This window comes from Centruroides sculpturatus, unplaced genomic scaffold, assembly GCF_000671375.1.
Source record: "Centruroides sculpturatus isolate CEXI.00-Female unplaced genomic scaffold, Cexi_2.0 scaffold1810, whole genome shotgun sequence".
Taxonomy (NCBI): domain Eukaryota; kingdom Metazoa; phylum Arthropoda; class Arachnida; order Scorpiones; family Buthidae; genus Centruroides; species Centruroides sculpturatus.
Window position 1 is genome coordinate 11040 of NW_019386086.1, and position 17851 is coordinate 28890.

At 33.4% G+C, this 17851-nt stretch overlaps 1 protein-coding gene and 1 non-coding gene across 2 annotated transcripts in view; both read left to right on the forward strand.

The window, feature by feature from the left end:
• The first annotated feature begins 5788 nt into the window (after window positions 1-5788).
• On the forward strand, window positions 5789-5925 carry LOC111613508. The gene has a single exon (XR_002754775.1). It is a non-coding gene; the product is annotated as a U4 spliceosomal RNA (small nuclear RNA).
• A 2559-nt stretch (window positions 5926-8484) lies between these two features.
• LOC111613505 (eukaryotic translation initiation factor 2A-like) overlaps window positions 8485-17851 on the forward strand; it is a 45214-nt gene continuing 35847 nt past the window's right edge. Inside the window, exons 1-2 of the mRNA XM_023354853.1 lie at window positions 8485-8617; window positions 16916-16988. Of these exons, the coding sequence (XP_023210621.1) occupies window positions 8590-8617; window positions 16916-16988 (101 nt within the window). The 5' untranslated portion in view covers window positions 8485-8589. The remainder of the gene's footprint in view (window positions 8618-16915; window positions 16989-17851) is intronic.

Here is a 17851-nt window from a genome sequence, read left to right on the forward strand (position 1 = left end):
ATTATTTCAATGTTATTCCAAAATTGTGTAATATTCAAATGTACCTAAATGTAGTGATAAATTTACAAGTTGTAAACAAAGATTACATATATGTATTCAAATATTTGTAGTTCTTGACTTCAAATTATAATTGAATATTATCATTTTGTACAAAATGTAAATAATGTAAAGTGTACTCATCAAATTGAGAAATATAAGGCCTATATTAGGTTGAATTTGTTCAATTCTTGTAATTCATTGTATCAATGTATTGAAGACTATTTATGTACTGTGCAATAAATATTACTTTTAAAACATTATATTTTTATTATTATTTTTAATCATTAGTTTCAGTGATTCTTACTATTTATGTATCAGTATTTATGCACTAATATCTATTCTGCATGGATGCCCCAGTGAATTTTTATCATTTTCCCCCAGTTTTGCTTTAGGTTGTAATTAATTCTCATGACAACAGAAGTGTGTAATAAATTACCAAACGATTGCCTAAATATCGGAATGTAATACGGCTAATTAAATGATTGTGTGTGTGTGAGTAGTTTGGGTGGGGCATGCTCAACGTATGTATAAATTTATACATAAAATAAAATGATTATAATGATAAGCTTCTGACTTATAAGAACACACTACTTTTCTCATACTCAATATCTGACAATAATTTTATTTCCAAAAATGTAATTCTTGAATAGAAAGTGCTGTAGACAGTTTGAAGAGAGAATTTTAAACTCCTTACCTGCCACTCAAAACTACAATCTTTAAACAATTCTCCTATACATTCTGCAAACATTATAAAATTCACAGCAGCAATGTACTTGACAGTACAGTAATGAGTTTTTAACAACGCAAGAAACTCGTATTTTTCATCTGAATCGAATTATCCTTTCATCAGTTTTAGAAATAAATCAAAAGATACAGTTAAGAATAGTCAGAAGATAAAACAAACCCAAGGAAAAGAAGAGAATACAGTTAAACGTGTAAAGTGGAATGGCACAACACCAAATACTTTTTCTACCTTGGTAGGTTTTCCTTTCTTTTTAAACAGCTTTTAGTAATTTTTTTAAATTTATAAATGATGTTAGACAAATCAGGTCACGTTCATTTTTTTATACTAAAATCGCTTACATAAAAAATTTTATTACTAGGCGTAATCTAAAATGATTCCAGTAATATAAAGATGGAAGTGTTTGAATGCAAGAACAACCGTTCCACTGCAAAAAGTTCTCATCCCAAGAACTTGTGCTAGGTATTCGAATACTATTTCTCGGATGAGATCTTTGACCATACCAGCGAACGATCCAATTTGAATACCAAAAAAACTAGTCTTACATCGGAAATTCTAATTTCATTACTGTAATAATTTTACTCTTTAATCTGAGTTCTCCTGTAATTTTAATACTCTAATTGTCAACTTGTTTTCGAATTCTCTACTAGTTACTACGTTCAAGGCAAATCGGTGTTATTTTCATTGTTTTCACCAATTACAACCGCTTTCGCCACACGTTCGAGTTTTACTCGAGCAAGTTACATAACAAACGGCCTGTTCGACCCTCGAAAAAATAATTTTTTTTTTGGATGCTTTTTAAGTCTCCAAATTTTTTCAGGAATTTTTACCCGCGCGAAAAAATTTTATCGCGATTTTAATCAACCTTTAAATTAATTAATGACGCACGATTAACGCTTAATTGTTTTTTTTTTTTATGGGATTTTTTAAAATCAAATTTCATTCATCGTTCTGAAGTTCTACTGCACGGATTTCTTTCCTTCTCTAATATGGAGATTCTGGCTGGATCACCTTTTCTCCGATGAACTCTTGTCCGCAATTAGTCAAATCGATGTGTGCGAGCTACGTAACGTTCGGGGGCTTGCACGTGCTGTCTAGGTGAGATGTCTGTTCTTGCCCAATACTGTAAGGTCTCTTTTTATGCGGATTATTTTTATGCAATTTTGAAGTTGTGCGGTTTGTATTTCATGCAAAAATTTCTTGGACAAACATACATATAAGCTTGTTTAGGAAGCCCGCGTATAAACAGTCTCCAAAAATCGTGGAACAGCTAGTCATTTTATAAAATTCCTTTATAATTTCTCGTTGTTCCGAGTGTTTTCGGGTCCTCACAAAGATGATATTAAAACTTTAAAAACAGCTCATAATTAAGAATAAATTTATGCCATACGTCTTGTATTAGGCCTGACAGCCCAGGATTCAGGTTATTTTACGCAGAAAATTAAAACTAATGGAATTCAAAATTCAGATTCATTTCAAAGAAAGAGAACGGAAAAGATTTTATTCCATCAAAATTATATCTGATATTTTTTATTCATCTAAAACAACAATTAAAGTGTTGTATTTTCAATATTTTAACTACCAATTTATCATTTTAATATTTCGCTTCCACGATAAACTTTACAATAGGTCTGACAAAACCCGGATACCTATTAACAATAAATACCGATCTCTATAAAGTTATCCGTGTCATTTAAACTTGCATAAATAAAATATAATATTTTATTTTTCAAAATCTAAATTTTGTACGAATTATAAGACTAAACGTCGATCGACGTCATTCGTGACGTCATTACAACAATGCAATATTTCAACAATTGTTAACGGATCAACAATGAAATTAAATCATTGTTGAACTTTTCCTCGTCGAATCTTCCTTCAAAATTTTCCATTAATTGAAATCATTCAATTCTATGTTATTATGAAAACTTTAGAATAAAAAATAAGAAGAAATAAAGAAAGAAAACGAAAACACAACAGAAATGAGGAATTCGAAAAATTCTAATGGAAACAAATTTCCGAGGATTTCGAAAATGACGGCAGCAAAATACGAACACAGTTACTAGAAAATTGGCAAATTCGAGAAAGGTCAGAATACAATTAATAATGTGAGTCATTTTATTCTACTTTATTCTTTAAACAGAGTAATATCGCTATCGGTGTCGGAGNAATTATAAGACTAAACGCCGATCGACGTCATTCGTGACGTCATTACAACAATGCAATATTTCAACAATTGTTAACGGATCAACAATGAAATTAAATCATTGTTGAAATTGTCCTCGTCGAATCTTCCTTCAAAATTTTCCATTAATTGAAATCATTCAATTCTATGTTATTATGAAAAGTTTAGAATAAAAAATAAGAAGAAATAAAGAAAGAAAACGAAAACAACAGAAATGAGGAATTCGAAAAATACCAATGGAAACAAATTTCCGAGGATTTCGAAAAGGACGGCAGCAAAATATGAACAAAGTTGCTACAAAATTGGCAAATTCGACAAAGGTCACAACACAATTAATAAAGTGAGTCATTTTATTATACTTTATACTTTAAATAGAGTACTATCGCTACCGGTGTCGGGGCTTTAATATCGACCCTCGCTGCGCTGAACGGGGCGATGTTCCGACGTGAGTCGGGACGCCATATCGTCCCTCGCTGCGACTGAAAGGGCCGATATCCCGACGGGAGTCGGGGCTTTAATATCGACTCTCGCTGCGCTGAACGGGGCGATGTTCCGACGGGAGTCGGGACGCTATATCGTCCCTCGCTGCGACTGAAAGGGTCGATATCCCGACGGGAGTCGGGGCTTTAATATCGACTCTCGCTGCGCTGAACGGGGCGATGTTCCGACGGGAGTCGGGACGCTATATCGTCCCTCGCTGCGACTGAAAGGGTCGATATCCCGACGGGAGTCGGGGCTTTAATATCGACTCTCGCTGCGCTGAACGGGGCGATGTTCCGACGGGAGTCGGGACGCTATATCGTCCCTCGCTGCGACTGAAAGGGTCGATATCCCGACGGGAGTCGGGGCTTTAATATCGACTCTCGCTGCGCTGAACGGGGCGATGTTCCGACGGGAGTCGGGACGCTATATCGTCCCTCGCTGCGACTGAAAGGGTCGATATCCCGACGGGAGTCGGGGCTTTAATATCGACTCTCGCTGCGCTGAACGGGGCGATGTTCCGACGGGAGTCGGGACGCTATATCGTCCCTCGCTGCGACTGAAAGGGGAGATATCCCGACGGGAGTCGGGGCTTTAATATCGACTCTCGCTGCGCTGAACGGGGCGATGTTCCGACGGGAGTCGGGACGCTATATCGTCCCTCGCTGCGACTGAAAGGGGCGATATCCCGACGGGAGTCGGGGCTTTAATATCGACTCTCGCTGCGCTGAACGGGGCGATGTTCCGACGGGAGTCGGGACGCTATATCGTCTCTCGCTGCGACTGAATGGGGAGATATCCCGACGGGAGTCGGGGCTTTAATATCGACTCTCGCTGCGCTGAACGGGGCGATGTTCCGACGGGAGTCGGGACGCTATATCGTCTCTCGCTGCGACTGAATGGGGAGATATCCCGACGGGAGTCGGGGCTTTAACCAGTCGGTTGCGCGGTACTTCAATTGGAGTAACCAGTTTTAGTTAAACTGTTGCGCAGTTTAACTAAAACTGGTTTAACTAAAAATTGACACTGTTAAACTGGCAGTTTAACAGTGTCAATTTTTTTTCGTAATTAACTAGTTGGTGACGATTTAAATACTGATTGGCATTTATCTACATAGACTAAGTCTGTTTCAACGAATAAGATATTTGTTACCACTCCCTATTTTTAAATTTACCCACAAAACTCCTCCTTTCCATGTTAAGTCTATGGGAGACCCTTCTTTCGTTCATTGGACAATAAAATTCTTGTTTGCACGTCTGTTGACCTCTAATTGGTATATTATAACAATGTTAACAATGTAATTATACATGTAATTATACAATGTAATTATACAATGTAACAATGTATATTATAATTAAATGACTATCCTTTAACGAATAAGCATTGACTTGGGTTTGTGGTGTGGGAACTTTCTGGGAAAAAGTTACTTTTATCGGAGCTACATTATTAGCTACAAACGTAAACAAACAATTATAAATCATTATTCTCGTCTATTTTTAGTTTCAATTTAGTAAATTTTTATATTTATCCTATTTAACAAATAAGCATGTTTTTTAAACCATCCAATTATAAATCTTTTAAAAAACAAAGTACTTCCGGTTATCATGTAACTTTCGTAATACGTAAAAAATACACGTATAATCGTTAATATATTAAAGTAATAATCGCTTGATATATACCACTGTTAGTACAATAGTGTAAATAACATAAATAGAATCAAATATACATCATCAATACTAAAAAGTGTATTGACCTAAATTTAGAATAACCACCACCCACCCCCCTTACACGCCGATCGGCGTTATAATCTATAGGTCGTATTATTTCTCTACATCGGTTTAGAAAGCTGCAGTATTTTTATATGTGTGTATATAGACCTATCTATCTAACATATATCACAGATTAATCGGATGTTTATTAAAAATATTTCTTTTTTTAATTTTTTGAATAAGAGTCCTGACATGTGACTTCCCATAGGGACCCCTTCTGTCTGTACGTTGCTCCATCGAATCCAAAAAATGAATGGGAGCACATCAAATCAGCCAGTTTATTTAAGTCCTCCATATATGCCGATAATCCTGGATTATGCCGGATCATAAATTCAATTTAAACGAATCCGCTTTCGTTTTAAAATTCATTCATTGTGTTAATATTTCAAAATTAACAAATAAGACTTAAACTGTTATAAACCTCAATTGCAAATATGGGCATAATGTTAATAATTCCAACAAATTTAAAAAGTTATATATAAAAAGACAATAAAACGAACCTTTAAAGATTACACACCAGTGACATCGACTACAGCATTTAGGTGAGGCGAGAGAGAAAATAGTAGTAAGGCTATCTTTGTGCAGAGGCGATATCGTAGCCAGTGAGGTTAATCCGAGGCGCGATTATTGCTAGTTGAAAACTTTAACCAATATCCCGCCCTGAGGTCTTTGTAAGACCGCGGAGGCAATTTTTGTGGCCTTTACGAAGGCCTTCATAATAAATGTAAAATTAGAAAACTCATAGCGAAAACACTTAATCTATTCGTTTATTTATTCATTTGTTACGTGCTGTACTTGTGAAATATGTTCGTAACAAATACAGTAGAACCTCTCTAGTCCGTCGCTCCGGTTAATCCGACCGTGGTCGGAGTCGAGAAACTTGTCCCGACTCGTCAGTAACTCACCGCCCGTCGCGTTGTTCTGTGTTCGTTACAGTATATGTTTTACATTGTGTGTACGTATACAGTTTTGTGTGTTTTTCAACATGTCAGGAGTAAAACGTAAACACGTTCCTCTTTCATTAATATCGACCCTCGCTGCGCTAAACCGGGCGATGTTCCGACGGGAGTCAGGGCTATAATATCGATCATCTGGAGTTATGACGACCACCCTTTTGACGCCGGGTGACTTCTGCTACGCATCTTTCGGAAGCAGCGATATTACACCAGGCGAAGACCAGGCGCCATACTCGGGCTCAGCATGGCCCGAAGTGTTTCACTTTTTCAATTGCATGAAAGTATCCATGCTGCAAAGAAAAACGAGCGAATGTTGTGAAAACAGAACTTGCATTAATTAAGAAATATTTTTGTTGTCTTAATTTTATCTAAATTATAAGTAAGAAATATGTACATTTTAAATGTAAAATTCATTTCAAAATTCAATAAAGATTTATAATAGAAAATTATCGTTTAAATTATATTTAAAATTTCACAAAATATTTGTGAAAATAGAAAAATTCTGATTAATTAAAGTATAGAGTATAGCGGTGTGAATTTCATATGAGATATAACGTATAGACTACACATTATATCTCATATGAAATTCACACCATCAGCGGGAAATAAAAACCATAATAGACCGTAGTGGGAAATAAAAACTTTATGTATTTATTAATTCTTATTTTGCTTTTATAATTTCACTGAATTTGGACTGAACGTAATTTAAACTTACCGATAAAAATCACCGCAAATAATGAAAACCTCAAAAAAACGCTTGAAACCAATGACTTTAAAATCGCACGAACCAAAAATCCAACCGTTCGCAATAACAATAATCGACCGCTCACAACAAATTGTCAGAGTTTTATTGTTGCGTTGCCACAAAATTTAATGTAAAACGTTCGGAGTTTTCACCAAATTTCGTGATTTTTGTGCCTCTGTGTCGCTGAAGTAGAGGATTTTCGCGGATCATTCCCTGCATATACATTCGTGTTAATAGAATTGGAGATTTCTACAATTACAATGCTATTAATTAATTACTTCTGAAAAATTCTGAAGAAGAGAGAAAAGCAATTGACATTAGACAGATTTTTTAACCCCCACAAACGGAAAAAAAACATGACTAATAAAAATGAAAGACTGTGTATATTTGTATTTTTATTATTACATATAAATAAACGTAGTAAGAAAGTATATATATTTTTTATTTTTTGGGATCTCCAGGACGAATTAATCAAATTTCCATAAAANAAAAATGAAAGACTGTGTATATTTGTATTTTTATTATTACATATAAATAAACGTAGTAAGAAAGTATATATATTTTTTATTTTTTGGGATCTCCAGGACGAATTAATCAAATTTCCATAAAAACCTATGGTAAATCGATATTCAGTTAATTAACAAACAATTCGGATAGCGAACAAAGTTTTGGAACGGATTATGTTCGTTAACCGATCACCCACTGTATTATATTTTCACTTAATTAGTGCGATAATGATATAGAACGAAGAAGACTCGCTATATTATTACTTTGATGAGTAGCACATAGCACTAAGAGGCTGTCCATAAACGACGTCCACTCTGGAAGGTAGGGAGGGAGTTATGACAAGTCGGACAAAATCAGATAATGGGAAGGGGAGGGGTTGAACTTCAATGACGTCCGTTTTATTTTATTAAATCTTATACAATTTATACATTTTACTATTCATAAAGTGGTAAGGATTTTGAGGAAGGGCTTCAGTTTTGTTAAACGTCCGAAGAGGAGAGGAGGTTACGGAAACTTGGACAAACTGGGACAATGGTGGAGGAGAAGGAGTAAAACTTTCGAGGAAAATGCGGACGTAATTTATGGACAACCTTCATGGAGTCGAAACTGTCCGTCCATCTACAACGGGCTGGCCACATGGAATTTTCTGGGTTTTTTCACATTAGTAACAATTAAACAGGCCCAGTTTCTCTCCTCGGAAAATCGCCCATTTGCCCCATTGCCGTAAAGAAATAAACCGAACTGAGCCACTATAACGTACTTTGTTTCGTAAAATTTTCCGAAAAATTCTTCTTGTTTCGACCATCCGGATTCAATCCCGGATACCCAAAAATAGTAGGCATATATTTTGAAACTTTCATTATAGAGAAAACGCGAAAAGCGAGATGGCATACACGAGAGTTACCTGCACTTTTATTAGTATAAATATATTATTAAGCAGCATTAAATATATATTTTTATTCGTATTAATAATCGATAATAAATATTATTAAATAAATTTATTTAATATTTATAATCGATTATTATTAATTTTTTAAATTTGAACACCAGGTTGTGCTATGAAGTGAAGAGTGAGAATGAAGCGTGGTTGAAGTTGGAAGTTTTCTTTACCAGTTCAGATTTAAATATTATTATTATTTTTTAAAGTAATATTTATAATTTTTGACATGGCTGCTCCAGAACCTTTAATTGCAGGTATAAATTCTGTATTTTTGTAAAATTTATTATATTTAGAAACAATTTTTTAACACTGCTCCAATTTTTCTGTCCTTATCGTATGGTTTAATGCATGAAACTCTGCTTTGCCGTTTCTATTTTTAAGAAGCCTGTACAAATTCGGCAATAAATGAGGTTAAAATGCAGCTCTGAATGACATTGTTTGGACACTTAATGCTTTGCTCATAGAAGAAAAGTCTTTCCAGTCTTTCCTGACCAAGTACTGTACCAAGATGACCATTCTTCATGCCTATTGTAGTCACATCCAGGGACCGTAGTCTGGTTGTGGTTTCTCGTCTTCAAGAGATTGTGTCTACATCACATGCTACACTCTAACTGGTTGATCGTTTGTTTACGTCTCAAGAGATCGTTGCTTCTCTCCGAATGTGATTCTGTATGAGTTTTTCTCTTGAAGGTTCTCTCGTCTCCCAGAGATGTGCAAATAATCATTTTTCAACTGGTCTTTTGTTTGTAGCCTTGATTTTGTTGTTTTCACTATGGACAAGTGGATACTACTCACCTTTTACAGTCATATTATAGAACATTTATATCTCAGAAAAGAATATTTTGAGATAGAGATAACTTTTTTTTTTAAGCGACTACTGGTGAATGCCACTGACTGTTTTTTTTTTTTTAACTTGTTGAGGGTTGCTGCATGTTAAATTTTCTTCAATGTTAAGCCTAACGCAATTACACGTTTTAGAAAAAATAATTGTCATTCTAAATTACTTTTTATTTTGCACACATAAAATAGACATATGAAAAAATGTAAAAATAAAAAATTTTATTTTAGAAGTTAATTTTAGTATGATAAATTTCAAAGCACAGAACAATGCATAGTGGAATGGAACATTGTTCACACTGGTAATGTTATTCTACTCTCTTTTTGTTTGCTGAACATACTTTACAAATTCTAGTTGGATATTTTTTTTCTCTGTATATGGTATATAACTAGGAAAATGCCATTCGGTTAAACGCAATGGATTTTCATGTGACGGTCAACCACAATGGGTTACATGCAGTGGTGATATTCGAAATATATAACAAAGGGTTCGCTAACAGAAAATTTTTCCTTAACAATTTTTTTTTGCTTAAATGGTGCATTAGCAACATTAGCGCAAAAACTGACCTTAAGATACCCATATAAATAAAAAAGATGCGTTCGCAAAATTAAGTCAGTTAAAGTTTAACATTGTTTATGCCAGAACTATATATATATTGATAAATAATAAAAAAAGTGTTCAAAATGGTTTATTTTGTACATATTTTAATATTTTTCATTCGAAGTATTTTATAAACATAAAAATTGGCTTATTTTTAATCAGAAAAAGTTAGGTTTAACTGCTTTCCCTATGACTTTTCCTCAAAAAAAAACTTTTCTAAATCATTTATTTTATCATTAGGTATTATTATAATAATAGACAGATGTCATCGTCTATCGAAATACAATATCTTTTTTATTTCGCTGGCAATAGCACGACACGTGTTCCGCAGCCATCTTGTATTTTCTCGCGCGCGTGGGATTGTGGGATCTCTCGTATGACTGGACCTAGTTTCAAGAACTCTCTTGAGTCGATCGCGATTAAATCTCGTTTCAGTCGAGATTGAAACGGTCGATGGAGGTTGCACCAAGGCGAACGGGGTATAAAGCTCTAGTTTAGTAGTGTTACAGAGTATAATACATATATTTTAATATATTTTTTTAAAAGAAACAAAATTACTGAAAAATATTACGTGTGTTTAACAACGGGTTCGGAAAATTTTGAAAATGTTAACAACGGGTTCGGCCGAACCTGTGAGAATCCGCTGAATATCACCACTGGTTACATGTCTGCTTGTCTGAAACTTTTCCATAACTTCTCTGATAACAGACATATGAAAATTTAAAAATGACGTGTTTTTTTCATTAGTTGTTGATACAATACATAAGCATTATACAGTGCAATATCCGACATATGAAAAAAAACTTTTTATACCATTTTACAGTTTTTCTCGTGCACGGATAATTGTGTAACATTCCATCACACAGATCAATTCTACCCATATTATGATTATAGTCTAGAACACAATTTGGCTTCATTATTATTTCTCCTGATCTGTTAAGTTTACCAGAATCTGAGAATTCGTTACTTAGCATCCACACATCTCTCTTATCTTTTCAACAAAATACAGACAAATAGTCTTTTTGACATGTCATAAATTCAATTTCCTTCAATTTATGATCAGGAAAATTGCATGGCATTCCAATGCAATTTTTGTTCACTGTTCCACATACGTGTGTTCATCAAGAAGTGTTTTAGCTAATGTTGGTGAGTTGAAAAACTGTCTAGAAAAAACTTGTAATTTTTATCAAGCAATAGTTCTAATAATGTAAGAACAACTTTCTCACATTGCCGACCTTCAAAATTGCTATATTCTGTTGTAGCTCCTGTATAAACTAAAAGAAGTCCCAAACATATCCTGTATGTGACTCACAAATTTTGTAGCTTTTTACACCAAAATGAGCATGCTTGCTAGGTATATACTGCCTGAATACAATTTTACCTTTCCATAGCGTAAGACTTTCATCTACACACACGTTTTCATCTGGGATGTAAGCATATTGAATTTGTAGTGAAAATGATTAATAACGCTGCATAATTTATGCAGTTTATCATCACCACCTGATGCTTGATCATTGTCTGTAAAATGTAAACATGACAATAGAAGTAGGAATCTGTTGCTTGACATTGCACTTGAAAAAAGTTTTTTCAAGTGTCAACTGAAGATTTCAACACCACTCAAAAGTGGTGTTGAAATCTTCAGTTGTGAAATACATACTTATGGAAGATTTTCTAATTAGAGGTTCTGTTAAGGTGCCCTTGAGCAAAAAGATGCAATAATGTAGGTTGAGGTGATTTGACCACATAGAGTGAAGAAGTGACAATCATGTTGGAAAGAAGATCAGAAAACTGGTAATAAGAGGAAAAGAGGAAGACCAAAGTTGGAAAGATAAGGTGGAAGAAGACTTGAACCAGAGGGGACTTATGAGAGAAGAAGCCATTGATAGGGAGAAATGGAAAAATGTATTAGAGAAGGAAATGCTGACCCCATATAAACATGGAAAAAGTCAAAGATGAAGAAGAAGGAGGAAGATTTTCTAATTACAGTCAACCTCTCTATAACACAGGTTCCTATAGTTCAGATTCCTATATCACGGCAAAAAAATTGCGACTGTATTTGTACAAACATGCTAAAAAACTTGTATAATTCGGTAAATGTCATCACCGATTCGTGTTGCAACAGGATTGGTCGAATCTGGACCAATAGTGGATGAGCAGCCGAACTACTTACATGCTACGGAGAGTTTAGGCGGGTAAGTTGAGTTTACTATCATCTGTACAGTATATAAATTAGGTACTGTAAGTCTAATACAGTACTGTAATTTTATACATTTCTTGTGAAAAAAACATTTCTTATTCAACGGCCATAAAAATTATTTCTATTAATGATGTCTCCAAAATTCAGCAAATTTTTTGCAGAAAAATAACTTATCAGAAAACTTTCGTCATTGCTTAAGCTTGTTTTCGTTGTGGAGCGCCGCTCCGCGACGAAAACAAGCTTAAGCAATGGCATCATTGAATGGTGCACGTTTGGTAAGTAATCCTACAATTTTTTGTTTATAGCATAGTTTATATGGATTATTCCCAAAAAATTATACGTATTTTGGAATTGTTGAGTCGAATTAGTCTAGAATCGATTAATTTTATGGAAGAAACCTTTCAAACAGCCGTAGTTCGTAAACTGCATATGTGCCAGGCTGTGATTGGCTGGACTCGTAGAAAATGGATTCATAAAAACTGGAATGTATCTACCGTGTTATAGGGGGTTGACTGTATACTCAAAATCATAACAAGTCCCAAAAATTTCTTTATTTCTGTATTTGTTGTAGGTTTCACTGTTTTATGCAACTGTTTTCACGTAATTGGTCAGACTTCATCAAAGTATCAGCATACCTGTTTGTTTCTTCAACAATCTTGTCCACAAGTTCATCAGCAAAAATACACTGAAGCAGTCAAATGGTGTAGCATCATTTTGTAACTCCTGCTTGTCCAGTAAAACTGTTCACTTGAGGGCTTGTCAAGTTTGTACGGCACCTACCATCATCAACACTAACATGCTGATGTTTTGCACTACTATTTCCATGAGCATGAACACCTGGTCAGCCTCTGTTTCCACTTGTACTTGGTTTTTCATGATCATTATCATTACTACTACATTCTCACTTTGTATAAATTAATCATTACTGTCTGATAATTCAGACTCATCAGAACCTAAATTGAACAAATACTCAATCATTTCTGATTTTTTCAGAGCACAATTTCTGTCTCCACCATTTCGAAATACTGTATACTCTCACTAAAGGCTCTACTTTTCTTTATTTCTTCTGAACATCTAATACTATTATTGTGATAACCTGCTGTGCGAAAACTAGATAACATACCCGTTCATGTGATATGAGTCACTAATTTCAAAATTCAGTACAAGTAATGACATATAATGTTTAAAAAAATGTTTCCAAGCAGAAATGAGGTATCAGGTCTATCAGTCTGGAACTTTATTGTTCAGCTCGATATAAATCGGGAATAACACAGAATAAGTTAATGAGTCTTTGTCAATTACTGAAGCATTGAATATGCTATTAATCTTATCTATTATTTACAGTCATCTGTCTAAATATTTTTCAATGTATTATCATCAAATTTCTTCTTAACAAAGTATGCATGCTTTTCTAACTAACTTAGGTTATTAAAATTTCTATTTTTTAAGAGACAATGTTACTCGAGTTATTTTGACATTATAATCTGTAAAAAAATTATAAAACAAAAACATATTTTTGTCAAAATTGTGTTTTATTTGAATTTTGTGCTTTCAACTAAGTGATCTACAATTTTGTACTCTGCATTTTCAAGTGTTGTGCACACAGTTAACCCAAACATATATAATCAACCTAATAGAATCATGACCTCACCAACAAAGACAAGATTGTTACCAATTACCAGAATACCTTTGTTTCTGAGAGATGAATTTCTTCTCTGAAAGAAGAGAAAAGAGATCAGTAACCAGAATACAGCCCCAGATCCGTAATTTGACAACTGAATGATGAGGAATGGGCCTGATATATCAATGAAATTATCAACAAGAATTTGAGGATTCGATTTGGTTTTAAGAGTGGCAGACTGCCTTTACTGTCTTGACATCTGATCATTATTAGCTTATTCTGAAGGATTGAAGAGACCATCCACATACTGGACAAAACAGTAGCTAGTAATGTAACTTCAGTATACTGGAACTTTATTCAATTGATGACAGAGTCATGAATATAAAGATTAGAAATCATGCATTGAAATTTTGAAATTGGAGGCATAATAGAAATTTTGAATCATCTTGTATGTGAAATTGCTGAAGCAATCAAAATAAGAAAGACCATATAAATTAACTTGTTATTTTTCTTATTATGTTTAAAGCATCCCTTTTTAAAATTTTTCATAAGTCGATACCATTATATTAGTGTAAGATAACTTACATGTAAGGTGGACATCATGCCAAAAATTTTACTGATTGGAGAGAAAATTCACACAAAAAGGCATTATCTTTTGTTTGTCTTATGAGCACTTTCGACGCAGTAAAAAGCGTCATCCTCAGTTAGAATTGGAACATACCCATTATATAGGGCATACACTAGAATGCTCTGTAGTTACATCTCTGAGCACCAACATTCTGTTGCGGTGGGAAGGTGTGACACCAGGATGGTATTGCAACATCAACACACACTGCTTTGGGACCACATGGTGATGCTCAGGCGCTGTGATGAAGGGGGCCTAGTGTACGTTTGGGAGGCTCTTATCACTGAGTTGCTGTCACCTTGCAATTCCCCCACCCTGGATTTGCCTAAAGTATGGATTAATCTATACAAGCAATTAAAACATCAATATTAGCTCTGCTCCTAAATCTTCCGCCTAGTCTATATATTAAGGCACATGCGCCTCGTTGTTACGTGTTTTTTAAAATTTAAACTTTCAAAAAGTTTCTTGTTCTAAGTGTTATAAAGTTCTAAACGGCTAATACCATTCTCGTTTCAATTTAAAATTTTGTTCGAAATCAGTACGATTCCAATTCTACCTGAGGATGACTCCTTTTACTACGTCAAAGGCACTCGTAAGATAATAAAACATACAGAAAACTAAAGATAACGCTTTTTTGTGTGAATTTTCTCTCCCATTATTAATGTAATAATGCTAGCATTTGAAGAAGAGTTAAAGATGGATAATTTAAAACATTTGCTAATACTTGACGTCCTTTTGCGTCACCCATATGCTGGGATTTTTTGGTAAATGGCATGTGTTATTTTTTGGATGTTATTTATTACTACCTAAAAGTATGAGGAAAGTTTTCAGTTTTAATAAAATATAAAAAAAAGTAGAAAATACGAAATGTCTTTGGATATCCATCTTCACAATCACCAGCAACAATCTTCATCTACTGAGACAACTTCCAATAAAAAGACACTGATTAAAAGGCCATCTCTGTAGATGAAGATTGATTGTTGTTGATGATTGTGAAGACGGATATCTGAAGACATACGATATTTTCTATATTTTTGTATTTTATTAAATAATGTAAATACTGTCAGACAATTTGAAATAAACATTTTCAAAATTATATTTTGTTTCTTAGTTTTCCAGTGAAACATTTAATTATAGTATAAGTAGTAGTTTTTCATTTATTACATTTGAATGCATATATAAAGATTTTTATTTAGTTTCTAGGACTATTATTTATTATTTTGTAAGCTTTTTTTTATTTTATTTGCTTCTATAAAATATATTTTATGCCAAATAAATATATTTGCATTTTTTTTAAGTCAATGCTATTTATTTTTTTAATCTAATTATATTCTGAGCATGTGTACCCTATTATAAAGTTATTTTAGAATAAAAGAAACCTAACTAAAATGTTCAATTCTGCATTATAATATAAAACAAAAGTTCTTAATTTAATTAAAATTAATAAAATATGAAAGTTTGAAAACCGAACTAATTACTTATGTCTTTGGGTAGGTGCCAATGGTTCAATTTTGCATCATTGCATATAATTCCATAAACGCACTTTGAAATGAAAAAAGAATCTTGATATTCAGTGTAATTCTGCCTTGTAATGGGTGGAAGTAAACACATTTAGAAAAAATAAAGTGTAAGGAATTTATTGTACAGTTCAGAAAAATGAATTGAAAAATTATGTCAAAGTAAATGGAATAAAGAAAAGAAAAAAAAAATAGAAAGAAAATGTTGAATAAGTGATTCCCTTCACTTTTCAATTTTCATTGTTGTATCTTTTCTATAAATAAAGCATTTAACAAAGAAAATCTAATTTTGATTATTGGCATTAGCAGTTAAAATTTGCTGTATCAGCTGCTGTTTCTCATCTTTAATTTCAATATAGTCATTTTAATACAGAATTCTTATATTATGTGATCAGAGCCATAGCAATGTTTTCGTTGATCTTGGCAATGCATTAGTTTATTAGTCCACGTGCACACAAACATCCATCAATACATATTAGAAAAACCTCCAAATTTCTTTGCCTTTCTCAACATCACAAGTCCTGATCCAAATATATAAAAATTTTCCAGTCATTTTTTGACCAATTGCTATACTCTCTCTCTGTGGAAAAGTAAAAACTGGAAAAAATTTTTACAGTTTGGCCAAAATTGGTAAAAAAAAAAAAAATACACCTTATACTGTATCTGGATAATTACAGTATGCAGTATCACTTACAATTTGATTACTAAACTATTTTGTAATAACAGTTTCTTTTTTTTTTTAACCCTTTTTGTCCTGTGAGCAATAAGAGGGCCTTTTTAGCAAGCCCATTATGAGTTTAGCCAGGCCCACAGTGGGGCAGATAAATGAGGGATGGGGTCTGACATGTCTGGACAGGCCACCTCTAAAAATTTCTTGGGGTTTTTTCAACCCATCCAGATTCAATGAAGATTCTCCCAGTGTGTGTACATACACTGCTGCCTTAGCTACTTGGCATCTGGCTTCTAAACAGATTTTGGTTACATTAATTTCTTGGATGTATATAAAAGTAATTATAATTATTATTCTGTATCCTAAAACTTTTTATTTAATGAATTTAAATTACTTAAATAAAGCATTAAAATATTTCTCTACTTGTCAAGTTTACTTTTTTTTTCTGGCATTTTAGATTTCATCCTTTATAATTATTTTTCAGGATGGAATACTACTGATGGTATCTTCCTTCGTTACGGCGCACCAAAATACTGTGAAGTTGAAGAGTTTAAAAAGTAATTTGTATATCTTATAAATATGTATTTTTGTACATCAAAATTATTTTAACACACATTAAAAATGAACTAAACTGAAAAGGTTTTGGGATCTTAGAAGTTAAAATTTTGCTTCTAAGAATTCAAGAACATTTTGACTTTGACACTATAATTAAAGCATCCCTATTCAACCATCTAGAGAGATATTTAGCAGACAAAATGCAACCAAATTTGGTACGGTGATATTTCAGGATACATGGAAGACATATCTGTAAAAAAATTATACCAAACTTACCACTGTACCAAAACTTACACATACAATACCAAAACTTACCACTGTAGTTTTTTGGACAATTAAGAAGTGTAGTTTATCAAGGAAATGTTGCAAATTTGGCAGCCTAGAGAGAGAGAATCACATTGTATGCGAGAAGTATCACAGAGGATCAAATACAGTTGGCCATTGAACAATACCTTTGGGTTTTACACTTCTAGAATAGGGAATACGTTAAGCAGTATTTCCTGCATCACAACAGTCTTTGTATAGCATGAATGTCTTGTGCAAATAAAAGGTTTGTTGCTTGGAGTACCAAAAGTGCCTTAGTGGTTCATTTTGATACTGATTTTTTTTACAAAAAAAATTTTTTTTTGCATGTTTTAAAATGGCACCATACCAGATTTTTCCATACATTTGGACTATTAAATATAATATATCTGTAGACAGTGTTGAACAGAGGATGTTTTAATAATAATTACTTGGTATATGTAAAAAGTCTAAAAGTTATATATAATACTTATACACAACCATATTGAAAAAAGCATTTTTAACTGTCATCTTAAATTATTTTTATTCAAAAAGATAAAGAAACTTGGCAAACTAAGTACAT